Source organism: Scleropages formosus, chromosome 2 (genome assembly GCF_900964775.1).
Source record: "Scleropages formosus chromosome 2, fSclFor1.1, whole genome shotgun sequence".
Lineage (NCBI taxonomy): Eukaryota > Metazoa > Chordata > Actinopteri > Osteoglossiformes > Osteoglossidae > Scleropages > Scleropages formosus.
In genome coordinates, this window is record NC_041807.1 from 1,617,814 (window position 1) to 1,634,157 (window position 16,344).

Here is a 16,344-nt window from a genome sequence, read left to right on the forward strand (position 1 = left end):
TCACGGGTGCCTCGCAGCTCCTGCACTGTGCGATTGGAGATCGGCTTCGTGTGGAGTACGAATGTTCACCTCCATTTTGGCGACGGTGGCACGGCGAGTAGCGCTGCTGTCTCACTGTGCCTCGGTGGTGCAAGAGGACATGGGTTCAAATCCTGCTTGGTCTGTGTGGAGTTTGCATGTTCTCCCCGTGCCTGTGTGGGGTTCCTCCGGGTGCTCTGGTTTCCTCCCACACTCCAAAGACATGCTCTTCAGGTTCACCCATAGTGTGTGAGTGAGTGACAGAGTGGGTTTCAATACAGTTCAATGAGTGACTCATTGTAAGTAGTGTATCTAGCAGTGTAAGTCACCATGGTGAATAAGGCCTGTGGGTTCACAGCACTACATAGTATCCATCGGGAGTTGCTTTGGAGAAAACACGCACACACTTTCTGAACCGCTTGTCCTATAAGGGGTCGCGTGGAACCGGAGTCTAACCCCGCAACTCAGGGCGTAAGGCTGGAGGGGGAGGGGACACACCCAGGACGGGACGCCAGTCTATCGCAAGGCACCCCAAGCGGGACTTGAACCCCAGACCCACCGGGGAGCAGGACCCGGTCCAACCCACTGCGCCCCCTGCTTTGGAGAAAAGTGTCTGCTAAATAAATAAATGTCCCTATGGGTTTCCTTCCTCAGTCAAAAGAGTGAGTGGGGCAAACATTACTTTCCACTAAAGATTCATGCTTTGTGTTTATTGAAGAGTCTTTGTAACTGTAACCGATAAGCAGTGTCTGTTACACTTCAGTCCATAAGCTTGTTTGTCAGGTACCGATCGGTTCTGATTGGTGGGATACATTGAGGCGTCTTCTGAGCCCCGGAGATTCCAGTGGCGCAGGTGATGGCTGAATCCAATTAGATATAAATGGATCAGATTTACCTCCCATTAAAACCATGAGGCCACGGGCTCACCGCATACAACGGCTTCGCGGTGGTGCATTGGCGCTGTGTCTCTGCCCAAACGCCACAAAAATCTCACTGAAGCGTTGTGAGCTGTTAGCTGATGTTGACCAAGAAGACAATCTTCAGTCTAGCAGGGGGATTCTTATTCATAACCATCTGCAGCTGAAGAGTAGACAATTATAATGCATATGCAGTTACTTGTGTAATGTACTCGAGTTTATATACTGGTGGTTTGCGACAAATTGACTGTACTCAAGAATCGCGCGACTGCATGCAAAATTCTCCTTCCGTCGCTGTAATGCATAGCCACTATGTTCTCTGCGATGTGTCACTTTGGAGGAACGCATCTGCTGTACGAATAAATGTGAACGTTCAACAACAGTAACGCATACTAAATAACTTATTGCAAGGACTTGTGTTAATATTTAGTGGATTATTACGATTTTAGTGCTCAGAGTCTTTCTCGCCACTCAAACTTAGTGCTCCTCCTGCAGACAGATTTGCTCACGACGGAGGGGGTTTGTCCCTAATCAGGGGACCATGAGCCACGGTGTGGACAGCGAGCAAAGAACAACAAAAGACCGTAGCGAGACACTGTCGCCATGGTTACAGCTGAGGGGCGTTTCGTTCATGCCTTCGTTGTTTTGTGTCTGGAACATGCGGAGATAAAGGGGGACTTGATGAACATCTGAGTGTAGAACTTTGTCCTTTGAGTCACCATCATTGACGGTGGTGTAGAAACCTCACATGTTTGTCCTAGGGTCACCATTGACTCTTTGCCAGGAAAAAGAAAACATGATGTAAAACTTTAGATGGATGTTTAGAGGGTGTGCCTTTGTTAAACGTGAAAGTTAAATGTCCAATCCCTTCTATGCTGGCACACCCAAAAAAAAAAAAGAATCTATTTAGATAGTGAACAGCTGGACTGCATTAATGCTATTGCCACTCCTTAGCTAAAGCAATTTTTCCAATGATTCACCCATTTCTGGAGGAGGCTCTTCTTACTGTGTATGAATTCAGGGTAAGAGCTTTGATGAAGGGTCCTGCTGCTCGGACCAGTAAGCTTCAGATTACAAGACAAGGAACCAGTTACAACCAAGCTTTCCGTCTGAATCTCAGTCCTGCCCGAACCCCACTGCTCGTGTCAACAAACAGGGCAAAGTGAGACATCCAGTAAACCCCGCCGCTTCCGAACCCGCTCGACGCCTCCCGTGTACTAGTGGAAAAAAAAGGGAAAGAAAACGTGCGCCGGACTCAAGTTTTCCGCGGCCCCGCCCATCTCCTGGCCCCACGCGCTTAAGCCACGCCTCCATCGTTTTCCCGCTCATCCTATTGGCTGTTTCGAACAGCGCTCGCGGCTCCGCACCGCGTCCCTTGTCGGGTCGGGAAAAGTGGGAGCTCGGGAGGCGCGCGGCGGTTGCTTTTACGCTCCGAGGCCCCTGAAGGAGTTCGGAGACGCGGCTGAGGAGCGCCGGTAGCGAGGCGTTTCGGAAAAAAGCTGAGCGACGACGGCGCGTGAAGAAGAGAGAGAGAGAGAGCGAGAGGAGACCCGATGCTGGTGTGTGTGTGTGTGTGTGTGTGTGTGTGTGTGTGTGTGTGTGTGTGTGTGTGTGTGTGTGTGTGTGTGTCTGTGTCTGTGTCTGTCTGTCTGTCTGTCTGTCATGTGCAGCCGAGTACTTGGTTTGTTACGCGCCTTGCTTTACACTGCGTTTGGGAGGTAGTTATACGCGGTGCTGCTGCTAAAAATGTTCTAACTACTTAAAGTGCTCAGGGCGGAACGAGTGCGGACAAGTCAAAGTCACAGTTGAGCAAGTTTGTTACTCACTGCGGTGTGACGTTACGGTTCTAATTTATTATTCGACTTAGGGAAAGTTGAATGAGGCGGAGACGAGACTCAGACTGGTGATAATAATGTAGAATTTAGCCGAACGAGTGTCTGTGGCGCCGCCGCTGTTTCGTGACGTTTCGCCTCGAGACTCGAACGAAGAAGTGAACCGGCGGGGAAAAAGCGGAGCCCCCGAGTCGTGTGTGTGTGTGTGTTAACAAATTGTTTAACGTTGTTTAACAATGATTTGGCATCGAGGGGTCGGTTTGAGCAGCTATAAAATAATAATTCTGTGAAAGGGAGTCGTTGCGAAACCCAGAAATAAATGACAGTCGGTCGACGAGTCAGTGTGTCCGTTTTGGAGACGAGGAGTTCTGTCCTCCTGTTCACCATGTGTGACTGAATGTACATTCTTTCTTTCTTTGTTACAAATACTCACTCAGTCTGCTGCTTTTTAATCAGTCGTGCTGCCTGTTTGTACTTAAAAGAGGACTGACTGGTGTTATGAGCTGATAAGAAAGGGAAAAATCAGTGCAACTCCATTACATGATCATGGTAGGTATTTTGGTTTCGACTCGAACGCAGGCTGATGATGTAGGTGATGTTTGAAAGACTTGTGCCCCTATGATGTAAAGATGCCATTTCTCACATCCGCCGTGCGGTTCATGAAGTTCTTGTTTTTCCAGGAGCGCGCTAGATTCTCCTGGATGGGATAACCTTTGCGGGGGGCCGAGCTTCCTGCCTGTCCCGCGAAGTAGCGCACGGGTGGCAGGAAGGAATCGCAGGTGTTTCCCCGCGACGGCCGTCCTCCGGGTGCCCCGGCCCCTTTGGCCCTTCGTCTCTGATGGCACGGTGCTCTTAACGCGCAGGATCGCAAAAGGTCTTCGAGCCAAAAAGGAGCTGCTAATAAGACCGCTCTCGACGCTGCTTCTGCTCATCTCGCTTGATGCGTGTCGGTGCGGCCACCGTCCGGTGCCAGCGGAGCTGACCGTTAAACGTAACACCTCGGAAGTTTCCTGGCACGCGTCGCGTTTGGCGTAACCCTGTCCTTGGTGGTCATGTAATCGGGATAACCCCTAGATGCAGACTGCCCTTAAAGAACCCCCTCCTTATCCCAGGATTAAACTGAGCTCCTGGGGGACCTCCAATCCCTGGGGCTATGTAGGTTTAAAACCCTTGTACCCATGAACCCTCCTCCCGATTCACAGGGGTTACGTGGGAACAAAGCCCGCATTGTCTTAAGCACCGTTTTCAGGGCTCTGCGTCAACTTACTGTGCTGTCTTGTTAGTTCGGTGAAGTTCTTGCGTATGACGTTTGCTCTGTTAGTTTTGTAATGAGCTTTATATTGTCACGGTGGGTTTTAAATATTGCGTAACTCTCGTTGCCGTAGACATACCGCATGGCATGTGCGATCTGGTTTTTCGTGGCATTCTTACGACTTCGTCTCGAAGTACTCGGGTTGGCATCGGCGTGATAGTCGTTGACTCAAGCGGAGCCCTTGTGTCGGAGGCCCGGCACAGTAGTAGCGCGTGACGGCGAAGTAGAGGTCGGGACGTGGGGGGTCACGTTGGGAACAATGGCTCATCGAGGTCACGGTGGGTGTTCCTCTCGCTTTGGCCGTGGTGCACTGGGGTGTCTTCTCTAATCGCGATTTTCCATATGCTTAGGGCGTGCTTCTTCGTGGGCATGGCCAGTACAGAAGGGAGATGTTGGAGATCATCCCCCACCCCTGCAGATGCACACTCTCGCACTTTTGCACAATGAACAGCACCTGCCTGCTCTGTTATGACTGCCTGGTGGTGAAGCTCCATCCAGGACAGTTGGGAATAGATCTGATCCTCTTAAGTGATTAACAAGGAAGGCTGTCATGTCTGGTGGAGGTACATTTGGGGCTTGTGTTCGTTCCAATTTGGGAAAAACACATTTTTCGGCCGCTTTAGATGCAACTAATTTAGCGAGCGTGGAGTATATTGAAGGAACCGAGACAGTTTATGTGCTCAAACAGTCTTGGCAAATCGGCTTTTCCCTGCAGTCAGGTTTACAAAAAAGGTGAAATGTAATGAAATGCATAATGATATTTCATATTTCCTGTTAACGGTATGTTATTGTACTGGATACTCGGCCTACAAACACAAGTGGGACCAGGAGTTTGCTTGTAACTTTTTTAATTTAGTTTTTTGGTAACTCCAAAACCACTTTTATAGCACAAGTCACAATCAGTAAGAACTTAATAAAACAGATGTCCTGCAAAATATACTTGTGGATTAGGCTCTGTGAAAATCTTGAATATAGCTTTACTAAATGTTGAACAAAACTTGGAAAGAGATTTCTTTTCTTTTTTTTTTTTTTTAAATCTTGGAATCGAACTTAAAGACAAAATGACTGAAAATGAAGATGTTCACTCTTTCATTGCCATTGTGGGCAGGATGCCTCAAATTACTGGCACCTTTCGAACGAGCAGCACTCGCATAAACCAGATACAAGCTGTAAACATCGTGGAAGGAAGCTGAATTAAGGTGGTAAACACGGGTCACCTTTGCTCCATACTGGCAAAATTTAGAAATTAAAGGAAAATATTTCCCAAAAATGGCATAAAGGTCTGAAAACTTGTAACGTGTGTGCGCGTGTCCAGAAAGCCCCGGTGGCTCTGATCGCTGCCTTATCAGAGCTTTTAATGCTCACTCAGACACATGCTCACTGCATACTTGAAAAGTTACTTTTTGACCAAGGAAATACTGTCGTGGCACTTTACATTTATTCATTTAGCTGATGCTTTTCTGCAAAGTGATTTACAATGTTAATCTACCTACAGTTACTATTTGTAGAGCTGGGAAATTTTAGTGGGGCAATTTAGGGTAAGTACCTTGCTCAAGGGTACTACAGCTGGAGGTGAGGCTCGAACCTGTGACTTTTGGGTCCAAAGCCAGCAGCTGTCCTGTATTGTTACATACATTTACACTTATTTATTTAGTAGATGCTTTTCTCCAAAGCAGCTTCCAATTAACTCTATCAGCCCATGCACCTTATTCACCGTGGTGATTTACGTTACTTACACTGGGTCACTCATTCATACATCAGAACACACACTCTCTCTTACTCTCACACTATGGGTGAACCTGAACAGTATGTCTTTGGAGGGTGGGAGGAAACCAGAGCACCCCCCACACACAGGGAGAACATGTAAACTCCACACAGACCGAACAGGGATCGAACCCATGTCGTCTCGTAGCACCCGGGCGCTGTGAGACAGCAGCTCTACTCACTGCGTCGCCAACTACATCGGTGATTGTGGAAATCAGTTTCATAAGAAGTTGAGAGTGGGAAAACGGTAACGTGCTTGTGTGATCGATCTTTCCTGTACTACAGTTGATCAGTATGGCTGTTTTTAATCCAAATCCTCAGTGAATTCTTGTCTTCTGGGATTACGGTATTTGAGTGTCACAATGAACTCGTCTCCGTCTCAGACACAGCTTTCTCTGTTTTCCTACTTTTCCGCCGTCTGGCGCTGACCTTCGGGGGGGACGGAGAGCCGTTCGGCTTCCGCTGTCCTGCCGACGCTCCGGATGCTCAGCGTTCCTCTGCAGCGTGGCCTTTTCGTGTGCCCGTTTTTTTTTTTTTTTTTTTCCGTGCCGCGCTCCGCACTGGGCCCGCGTCATCGCTGCTCGCCTCCACCTTGACATTTACTGCTCCGCACGCTGCCCTTGTTTTCCTCTTCCCCAAAAATGTGGAGGGACTGAATTGTGTGGATTGACAGAGCGGTGGGTGAAAGGGCTCATTCCTGAGCCTGACTGTCCACGCTGGGGAACAAAGGGCACATTGTGCACCCCCGCACACAACGGCTGCGTTTTCGCTCTCCCTCGCCGTTTGCGCTCGGCTCCGACTCCGTCCCGCTGGCCATATCGCCACCGCTGCCCTTACCGATCTTTTCTTCAGCCCAACAGGAATATTAGGCGTCACCGCTTGCGGGGGGTGGTAGGTGTCCAGCAGAGCTGTGGGGGCTAAGGTGGGCTTTCGGGGGAGTGGTGTGTTGCCTCCAACCCAACAGATTGGCGGTTGAGGTGTTGCGCTGGTGCTCCGGTCCTGATTTTGAGTGCGCGGCTGCTGCGATCTAAGCTCAGCGCGCGGAGGACTGCTCGGAACATCAGGACTAACGGGTCTTCGTTGACTTCACAGGTGCAGGCAGCGAGTCTCTCCTGATCGCAGCGATGGCAGTTCAGGCTGGACTTCAGGTAGGTTCCGTGCTTTCGCCCGTCGTCTGTAGCGCCCCGATGCCGTCTCCCTGCAGTTGTGTCCTTAGCGCACGGCCGCAAGTGAACGCGGTGCACCGCTGCAGCAGCAGCTGGATGGACCCCGAAGGAACGTAGTCCAGCGGCTTCTCGACCCAAGTTCCACAGCTGAAACTTTTTTCCCCTCTCCCGTCAGAGAAGAGCGGGTTCCGCCACACACTCGCACGACACCTCAACTCTCGAGGTCCTTTGCTTAATGCCCTAACTGTTTGTTTATCTGCAGGACCTTTTTTTTTTTTTTTTTTTTGTTTGCCTGCCAGTCTTATGACACCATAACATTGTCTTTTTTGTGGCAGCAGCTCCCGAGAACCTCGTCATGGGCACAAAGAGGAATCGGTCCATCTCCATGGTATCAGTGTAAATTTACACAGATTTGTGTTTGAAAATGCCACATGACTGAGGTGTAAGTGAGCTCACGCAGCCGTTGTGGCCTTCTGGGATGTGCCTTTTCCTCTCGATTCCCCACGGGGTTTGGTTTTCAGTTGAAATTCCTCTGGTCTTACTACAAGGAATCAATTCTGCAGCAATTTTAGTATGAAGAGAAAGTTCTGATTTACCTTCAGGCCACGTGGGAAGGCTGAATGTGTGTGAATCGCGGTGCTCGGGTTGTGTGTGTGACTCTCCGTTGGGAACTGTTTTCAAGAAAGACCTTGTTCTCTCTGATTTTAATGGCTGTCTTCTGTTTCTCTCTCGCTTAGAGCTGAGTTGCTAGCAGTAGACGTATCTTTGACTCGTTGGACTCCAGAATGTTTTAGTAATCGCTGTAGATGTTTACCCTCAATCTGTTTACTCTCCTCAATGTTCCCTGGAACTTCACCTTTGTTTAGTGTAAGAACTATTCTTTCACTTCATGCTGTGGATTCTCTGCAAGCTGGTTCTCCCTCTATCCGCTGCCTAGGTGTGGCTGGGGGAGAAGTTTGACGCACCCTTGCCGGCCCCCCGCAGCCCCCTGAACGCTCGCCATGGCCCAGGCTTAGGGGATGTGTTCCAGTATGACCAATGGCTAGCGGTGCGGCACGAAGCCACCCTGCTGCCCATGCAGGAGGACCTGGCGCTCTGGCTCTCCTCCATGCTGGGTAAGTAGAAGTGGGGTAGTGGAGGGCAGAGGGCTGCCTGTCTGTACGTGTTCTTGGGCCAGCTTCGGGCCCGCCTGCAGAATCCTGTACGACTTTCCCCGTGTGCCCTGCTTCTGATTTCCCCGCCAGGGCAGGAAGTATGCGCGGAGCGCTTCATGGAGGAGCTAAGCAACGGAGTCAAGCTCTGTGAGCTGGTGGAAGTGTTACAGAGCAAGATCGGACAGAGCTGCGGCTCAGACAGGTTGCAGGTGAGGGACTTGCCCTTAGACAAGTCCTGCACTTTCATCACGGCGCAAACTCGCACACAGTGGGTACAGGCGTATGGGTGCGTATCGTCCGATTCCCTCGTTTTTCCCCAGCACTTCCCAATGAAGAAGGTGGCGTACAGAAAGGATGCCTCTCCAGGATCTTTTTTTGCCCGTGACAACACAGCGAACTTCCTGTGTTGGTGCAGGAGCATTGGCGTGGATGAGACGTACCTGTTTGAATCCGAGGGCTTAGGTGAGCATGCGCTAGTGAAACTGGTGAGTAACGAATTGCCGTTTCAAAGGTACAGCAAGGACAAATAAGCTTCTGGTGTGGAGTTCTGAAAGTTGTAGGAAAGAGAAAAAGACAGCAATAAAAGTTCTGCAACGAGTTAACATCCTGAGCACCTCTGCTTCTGACTCGTTCTTCCCCAGTTCTCCACAGGGAGCCACGGCAGGTGTGCCTCTGCCTGCTGGAGGTCGGCCGCATCGTGTCCAGGTAAGTTTGGCTGCGTAATGTCACGTCGCGGTGGTCTTCATGTCGACGCGGACTGTATTGCTCAGATCTGCTGTGCTCCTAGCTTGTCAGGAAGGTCACCTGTGCTTTTGCTCTCAGGTATGGAATAGAGCCCCCAGTCTTGGTGAAGCTGGAGAAGGAGATCGAGTTGGAGGAGTCACTCCTGCTTTCCAGCAGCCCTGCTCCTGCGGTGAAGACCTTCACCGTATGCTGCCGACATGGAGGCTTGTATCAGGCGGTAAGCAATGTGTGCATTGCACTGTCGCCCTGTCTCAGCCGCCTGTCTCCTAGACCCTCTGGACCACCAGAAGGATCATGTTGGCTGTCTCCTCTAGGCTGTGTGCTTGGTGCTCTTAATCCATTTTTCCCCAAATGAAAAATCATTCAGCTTTCATGTCCACACGGTGAGCTTCAAGCATCTGCTTTAAATCCTTGCTGCTTAATGTGATAGTTGCGTGTAGCGCAGCTCGTAAGGGAACCGGACCAAGCCGAGGTGAGAGCGTAAAGGAATGTTTCTTTGTATGTGCGGTGAGTGTTGTCACTGTTCATTGCTTGGTACAGACGTGGGTTTCTGGACCAATAGTGCCAGTGACATCTGTATTCGTTTGTTCATACGCGTATGCAATATAGCACACTTCCACTGCTCTGCTGCTTCCCTGCTGCCCACAGGCTGTAGATGAGGGGCCCTTTCCCCCCTGCTCTCCATAACTCATGTTGTGGCCATCAGGGTGGAGGCCCCAGCTGCTCTGGCTGAGAAATGTAATCCCCTTAACTATGTGGGAAACACAGCAGTACCGTGGGAACTGTGGTCACACCGTTTCTGGGAATTCCAACCAGTAAAGCGTGGTATAGAATTGCGTGCCTGTTTCTGACACTTCTTGAGAGAAAAGCGTGGTTTAGATGTGGGACATCTTGCTTGTTCTGTGGGGTCTTCTGCGATTTTATTTTCCATCTGTCCTTTTTGTGGTGGTTGATAGCATTGCCAGTTACCAGAGTTTGGATGAACACTTTAATATGTAAACTGCTCATTTGATAGCAGCGGTTGAATCTGAATGTGTCCTTTCCTCAGATTCACCAGATTAGAATCATAATTAGAGATTAGTCAGAGCCTTGAAAAATGAAGAATTTGTAACTTCCAGAACCACTGGAAATAGAATAATTTTTAGTGTTTTGAAACAGCTGCAAAACAAAGTTGCTTTTAATAAAATTGAGTAGATTAAGAGAATTGATCAGCATTTTCCCCCAACAATAAGTTAAGCAGTTTTGGTATTGGCATGTTGTGAAGGTTGTAGGGTGCATTTTAATACAGTGGCATAGTATGTTAATTTGATTAATCCATTTAAGGCTTTCGAAAATAATACTTAACAGAGAATGTAATTGGCAAGCTACGGAATGTTTGGTATTTTATTATGTCTTTTAGTGTACAGGCAAGTGAAAGGTTTTGCTGAAGATGCTTCTCAATCCCTAAACTCAGTTTCAGCTGCTTCCATCCATCCAGAGCTTCAGGTTTCCAACAGCATTTAGAATGTGTTGAAAAACAGGATTAATTTTCATGTCATGCTGGTACTACATTTAGAGTGATTAGTTAACATACTCTCTTGAAATGAATGTACAATATTACATTTTCTATAGTCAGTTTTGTCGTTCCCACAATATGTTGGACGTACGTAGGAGTGAAATGGCGTTTCTTCTGGACCACGTTGTGATCATAGAGAACAACATATATGTATATCAAGTGCAGTGATATTAAAGTGGCTGGTGACATTCTGGATGGGGGGTGTGGTGTGGGTGCAGGGATTGGAGCTCAAAGTTAGGTATGTTAAAGGAGGCAGGAAGAGTTCAGAGTCCTGACACCTTGGAGGGGGTTATGGTGGTTTTGTTGCTGCCAAGTATCAATAAATGATTGTATGTTCTGTTTTAATGTTGTAATGTTTAATTTTGGGGGGCGTGGTGGCGTTGCGGGTTCAGCCGGTGCCTGCCGTGTAGTGGGTCTGAGGTTCGAGCCCTGCTTGGGGTGTCCCCGACCGGCGTCCCGTCCTGGGTGTGTCCCCGCCCCCTTCGGCCTTGCGCCCTGTGTTGCCGGGTTAGGCTCCGCCTCACCGTGACCCTGCTCAGGACAGGCACTTGTTGACGATGGATGTTTAATTTTGGAATGTATAGTATTTGAATTATTGTGATGTCGATTGAAGCCAAAAGCAGATTCTTTATGTAGAAATTTGCGTTCAGTACAAGTCAAGCAATGCTGAAAACTTTCCAGTTTTCACAGCAATGCTTTTGTAGTGTTCCTATGAATAAATTAACCTGTGGTGACTTTTTTGCTCTGGATTGTGACCCAGGTCCAGGACATAGCAGATGGCCCTCCTTGTGATTGCTCTCAGCGGTTCTCCATTGAATACCTCTCAGAGGGCCGCTACCGACTGGGGGACAAGATTCTCTTCATCAGGGTGAGTACTGTGCACCAGGCATCTGATTTGTAGACGACTGTCTACATCACCTAACTCATGCCTTACATCTAATTACATGATGCACAAATCAGTCTGCTGGCACTGGGGATGTATCTGATTGGATCATCCTAGTTTTATATGCTTGAGAATGGGAGTTCATCATAACCTGTTATTGCGCAATCTTTAGTAAACAGCCAACACTTTACAGCTGGTTTCTTTTCATGTGACCTGCTTTGTTCCACAGATGCTGCACGGGAAGCACGTGATGGTGCGTGTGGGAGGTGGCTGGGACACTCTACAGGGATTTCTGCTTAAGTATGACCCATGCAGGGTCCTGCAGTTTACCACATTGGAGCAGAAAATCCTGGCCTTCCAGAAGGGTCCACCAAGTTCAGTGCTATCTAGCTCCCCTCTACCAAGCAGGACTCCCCAGCCACCTACCATGAATCCCCTCTTAGCTGTCAGCTTGACCTCGTCCACAAAGAATGGGACCCAAGCATCTCCACCCCCTGTGGTCTCGCAAAGGAAGACGGTAGCCCCGTCTCCTGCCAGTACACCAGTTCGACCCAGGAAGGGTGTTGCACAAAAAAAGACTCTGGTCTCCCAGGCCCCATTTCAGCGGCCCCAGGATTCTGTTTTGACCGGCCGTTCCTCGGTTCTTCCACCTCGAGTGCCTCGCCATACCCCTGAAACCGTGACTCCCCAAGTTACCCCATCACAAACCCCAAGCACTGTCTATCCTGCACCTTCCTGTAAATATTCCAAACCGTCTTTGGACCCTGTACCTCATTCTGCTGACAACAGAGGCCCCCATTTCCCAGCCTCAGTCTCCCCCACTGTCAAAGATCTGATGAGAGAAGACCAGCAGCAGGATGAGCGTTCCCCAGTGATTACAGTATGCTGTCAGTTGCCGCAGAAGCAACCTAGTCGTCCTTCATTTCATCCGGATATCAAGAATATACATCAGACAGCTCATCCATCCTCCCCAAGAGGGTCTCGGTCAACAAAAGTCCATAAGTGTGTCATGGTACAAGACCTCAAGACCAAGACACCATCCCCTGTGGCTAAATTTTCACCTCCTAAGACCCTGCCCCTTGTAAATAAGTCTCAACTTACTAAGACTAAGGCTCAACTCTCTGCAGCAAAGATGCCCCCTTCCAAGAGCAAAGCCCAACACCCTGCAGCCAAGACTCCACTTCCCAAGACCCAACACCCTTGTGCCAAGTTGCCATCCTCCAAGATCAAGACGATACCTTCTGCAGCCAAGGTGCCACCTTTCAAGGCATTGCAACCTGTAGCCCAGATGTCTTCCTCTAAGACAAAGGCTCCGCAACCTGCAGCAAAGGTGCCTTCCCCCAAACCGAAGGCTGCGCAACCTGCAGTCAAGGTGCCTTCCCCCAAGATGAAGGCTCCGCAACCTGCAGTCAAGGTGCCATGCCCCAAGGTGAAGGCTCCGCAACCTGCAGTCAAGGTGCCATGCCCCAAGGTGAAGGCTTCGCAACCTGCAGTCAAGGTGCCATGCCCCAAGGTGAAGGCTTCGCAACCTGCAGTCAAGGTGCCATGCCCCAAGGTGAAGGCTCCGCAACCTGCAGTCAAGGTGCCCTCCCCCAAGAATAAAGCTTCGCAACCTGCAGCCAAGGTGCCCTCCCCCAAGAATAAGGCTCCACAACCTGCAGCCAGGGTGCACTCCAAGAATAAGGGTCCACAACCTGCCGTTAAGGTGCCCTCCCCCAAGAATAAGGCTTCACAACTTGCAGCCAAGGTGCAACATCCCAATATCAAGCCCCCACTTCCTTTAGCCAAGATGCCATCTTACAAGACCCCACATCCTGCTCCTAAGGGACCAGTTACCACAACCAGAAAACAGACCTCTTCAGTCCATTCTTTGGTACCAAAATTCTCTGCTCCATTGAAGAGTAGGTGCTTACATGGCAAAATACAGTCTTCTGGCAGAACTATAGGACAAACTCAAGTTTCACACATTGCACCCAAACATGTTCAGGATACTCATTGCTGTTCTGTACCGGTTGTCAAGGGATTCCAGAGGACAGCCATGCCCCTAAAGGCTGGGCTTAGGAAAACCCCTGTTCTTCAGGGGGCTCCTCAGAAAGAGAATAATGCCCCTGGCTCAGTCGTTAAACCCATTTCCAAAATCATAGCACCCATGCCTTCCAAAAAGGTTGGACCTTGTGTGAAGAGTAGTCCAGAACCGAAGAACAAAAAGGAGTACCTTTATTTTGAAATGAATATTAAGCAAAAGTGAACAATTTATGCAGATGGAAGAAGGCTAATTCCATTTTAAGGGCTACAAAATGTTACACTTATTAATTGTACTGCATTCATCAATGGCAGACTTGCATATGAAAAAGCACTTGTTGTGCACTAAAAACTTTTGGATTGATTGTCCAGTTTTATATATGTATGTTGTATGATACATTTGTGTTGCGGTCCTTGATTGAGAATGTTTTGCATTGTTTAATGTGTCTTCCGTTTTATATTTCAGTGCCTTTTTAAGTATATAATGCGGTAAGTAAAGATCAAGGGTCTGTGCTGTACTGTGAGTGTAACAGCACACGTCCGAAATGTAGTGCTGACAGTGTAGTTGGGTGAGAGCTCACTGTTCTTGAGTTGCATTTCCGTTACAGTGGAGTTGTATTTATATTCTGTGTTTCTATTCTATTTCATCTGATTTCTTTGATTACTGTTGCTTTTTTGTGCAGTCTGTAAATCGGGCTGTTTACAAACTGTATTTGTGTAAATGTATGACATGAATGGTTGAGCACATCTTGCAGTCTCAAGTTTCAACAATGTGTGACTTTTTTACCCTTATTGAAATCATTACCTCATTGGGTGGTTCTAAGTCATAAACCCTGTACATGTATACTACTACTCAAAAAAAAAAAAATTTGAAAATTAAGGTTACCAAATGCATTTTTATGTAAAATAGTACTGAGCTTATGTGGCATCCTACTGAAGTTATACCTTTAGAATCTCCATGTTTTTGAATTTTGTTTTGAAATGGTACTTTTTTTTTCTGTAGAGGTTGGTAAGGCAAATCATAAGTTACTGTCAACGATCTCCAGTTTCAGTAAGTCAATAAAAACCGGAATTGAATACTGAAAATATTATACATAAATATAACACTGTGTGAGCTTTGTGTTAAGGAATTTTAAGTTATGAAATGCCACCAAAGTTACAGAAGCAAGTAAATTATTAAATGTAGTAATTCCAAATTGTTTAAATATTTTTGAAACTCTCATACACTATCTTTGTATGTCTGTCATTTCAAAGTAATATTTTAATGTTCTGTCTAGTTCTCCCTCTTTATGAGCACTTTATGAGATTCCTGTAATGTCTGAATTTGCATGGATGAATTTATACACATGAATGGATGTGGTCTTCAAAATTTGAAAAATAAAAACTAATCTATTTAAAGGATGTTCATCTTTTTTTTTACCTGCAGACATTTGGTTCTTGTTGACGCTGTTAATGGATGAAGTGGTTGCTTTATATGTAGCTGTTGCCTTTGTCTGAGGCAGCTTAAAGTGCAAGATACACTACATTAAGGTTCTTGCCATCCATGCAGCTGAGTAATTTTACATAACTACTCAGTGCTAAGGGCAACTTAAATTCACATGATCCCAAGTGGTGGAAAAAGGGAGCAGGAGATTGAAAAGTGGAATAATCCAGTGTCAGCAATTTTTCAGCCAGTGTACTGACCTGTGGTGGTGAAGCTGAGCCTTCAGACAAAGCTCTTGGATTACCGCTCAGTCTACATCCCCATCCTCCATATGATCATGTGCTCTGGGTTATGACTGAAAGAACAAGATTATGTTCACAAGTAGCCAAAATGAGGTTTCCCTGCAAAACTGCTGGACTCGGCATCCGTGACAGGGTGAGGAGCTCGGCGATCTTCAAGAGCCTTGGAGTAGTCAACTGAGTTGGTTTGTCCCATGTTGAAGGACTGCCTCCAGGTTGGCACCCACTGGAGTTTTACAGGGCATATCCCACTGGGAGGGGAGACCCCAAGGTAGAATCAGGATATGCTAAGAGGTTACATCTCTCGGCTGGCTTGGGAAGCCCTAGGCTTCTCCAGGAGAAGCTGGAGGCTCTTGAGAGGGCAACGAAAGTTTGGGTCCGCCTGCTCAACCTGCTATCACCGAGACCCTGTCCAGGAACGGTGGCCGGAAACTGAGCAAGTTGCCCAAAACACATCTTTCGACTGTGGAATTATTTCAAAATTACTCCTTTTTGGACACGTATACAGGAAAAACGTGGAAATCCTCCACAAGATGGACCAGAGCTGAACCCAGAGCCTAGGAGCCACAAGACACCAGTATCGCTCTGCAAATGTGCTGCTTTGGAAGGCCATGTGCTGCAAGCGGGAGCCCGTGAGGCAGCAAGGCAGCTTTCATATCCAACCTCAGTGGTTTTACACCTTTTCCATTAGCTATTTGATCATTCTCCACCAGCTCCTTCAATACTCGTCAGGTTCGTAGGGTGGTGCCCAGCACTGTTCTGAAGTGAAAAATAAGGAGAAACAATTCACCGTTTGATTCTTGGTTATGTTTTGTTTTATCCTGAGCAACACAAATGAGGGATGCAAATTATACTAAAAGCAGGTGTTTCCACACAGGTGTGGTCATTGCCATAACTGAACAGTTAATATCCTCTCTTTCTTCAGCTCCCATATAAAAATTCTGGTAATCTTAGTTGCTCATTTCGTTGGTTTACATTTATGTTGAAGATACGACGGTCGCTTTGAGGGCTCGGTGTCAGGGGATGCCTGGCACAAGCTCCTCAGCTGTGATCACCTGTACACTGATTTGCGGTCCTAGGAAAAAAACAGTGATTCTGAATCTCTTCACCACACATACCAATCTAAAACATGATGTTTCATCAAGAAGTCTGAGTTCATGTAGAGGAATACTGTGGTCAGTTTGTAGTGCATAAATCCCTTTTCATACCTGCAAATATAGTGTAGCACGCTGCGCTCGGATGGGGTGAGAAAGGA

At 47.8% G+C, this 16,344-nt stretch overlaps 1 protein-coding gene across 4 annotated transcripts; it reads left to right on the forward strand.

Annotated features, from left to right (window-relative positions):
* Positions 1-2,474: 2,474 nt before the first annotated feature.
* Positions 2,475-14,519, forward strand: gas2l3 (growth arrest-specific 2 like 3). 4 transcript variants are annotated; one of them, XM_029249909.1, is made up of 9 exons: positions 2,475-2,494; positions 6,936-6,991; positions 7,947-8,124; positions 8,254-8,372; positions 8,484-8,625; positions 8,805-8,868; positions 8,986-9,124; positions 11,223-11,330; positions 11,575-14,519. In XM_029249909.1, exons 2-9 carry the CDS (start codon positions 6,968-6,970, stop codon positions 13,591-13,593), a joined length of 2,793 nt encoding a protein of 930 aa, XP_029105742.1. In that variant the 5' UTR covers positions 2,475-2,494; positions 6,936-6,967; the 3' UTR covers positions 13,594-14,519. The 4 variants fall into 4 exon arrangements, with proteins under 4 accessions (XP_029105742.1, XP_029105741.1, XP_029105744.1 ...); XM_029249911.1 differs by lacking the exon at positions 2,475-2,494 and adding an exon at positions 2,597-2,653; XM_029249908.1 differs by having other exon boundaries at positions 8,254-8,625.
* The last annotated feature ends 1,825 nt before the right edge of the window (positions 14,520-16,344 follow it).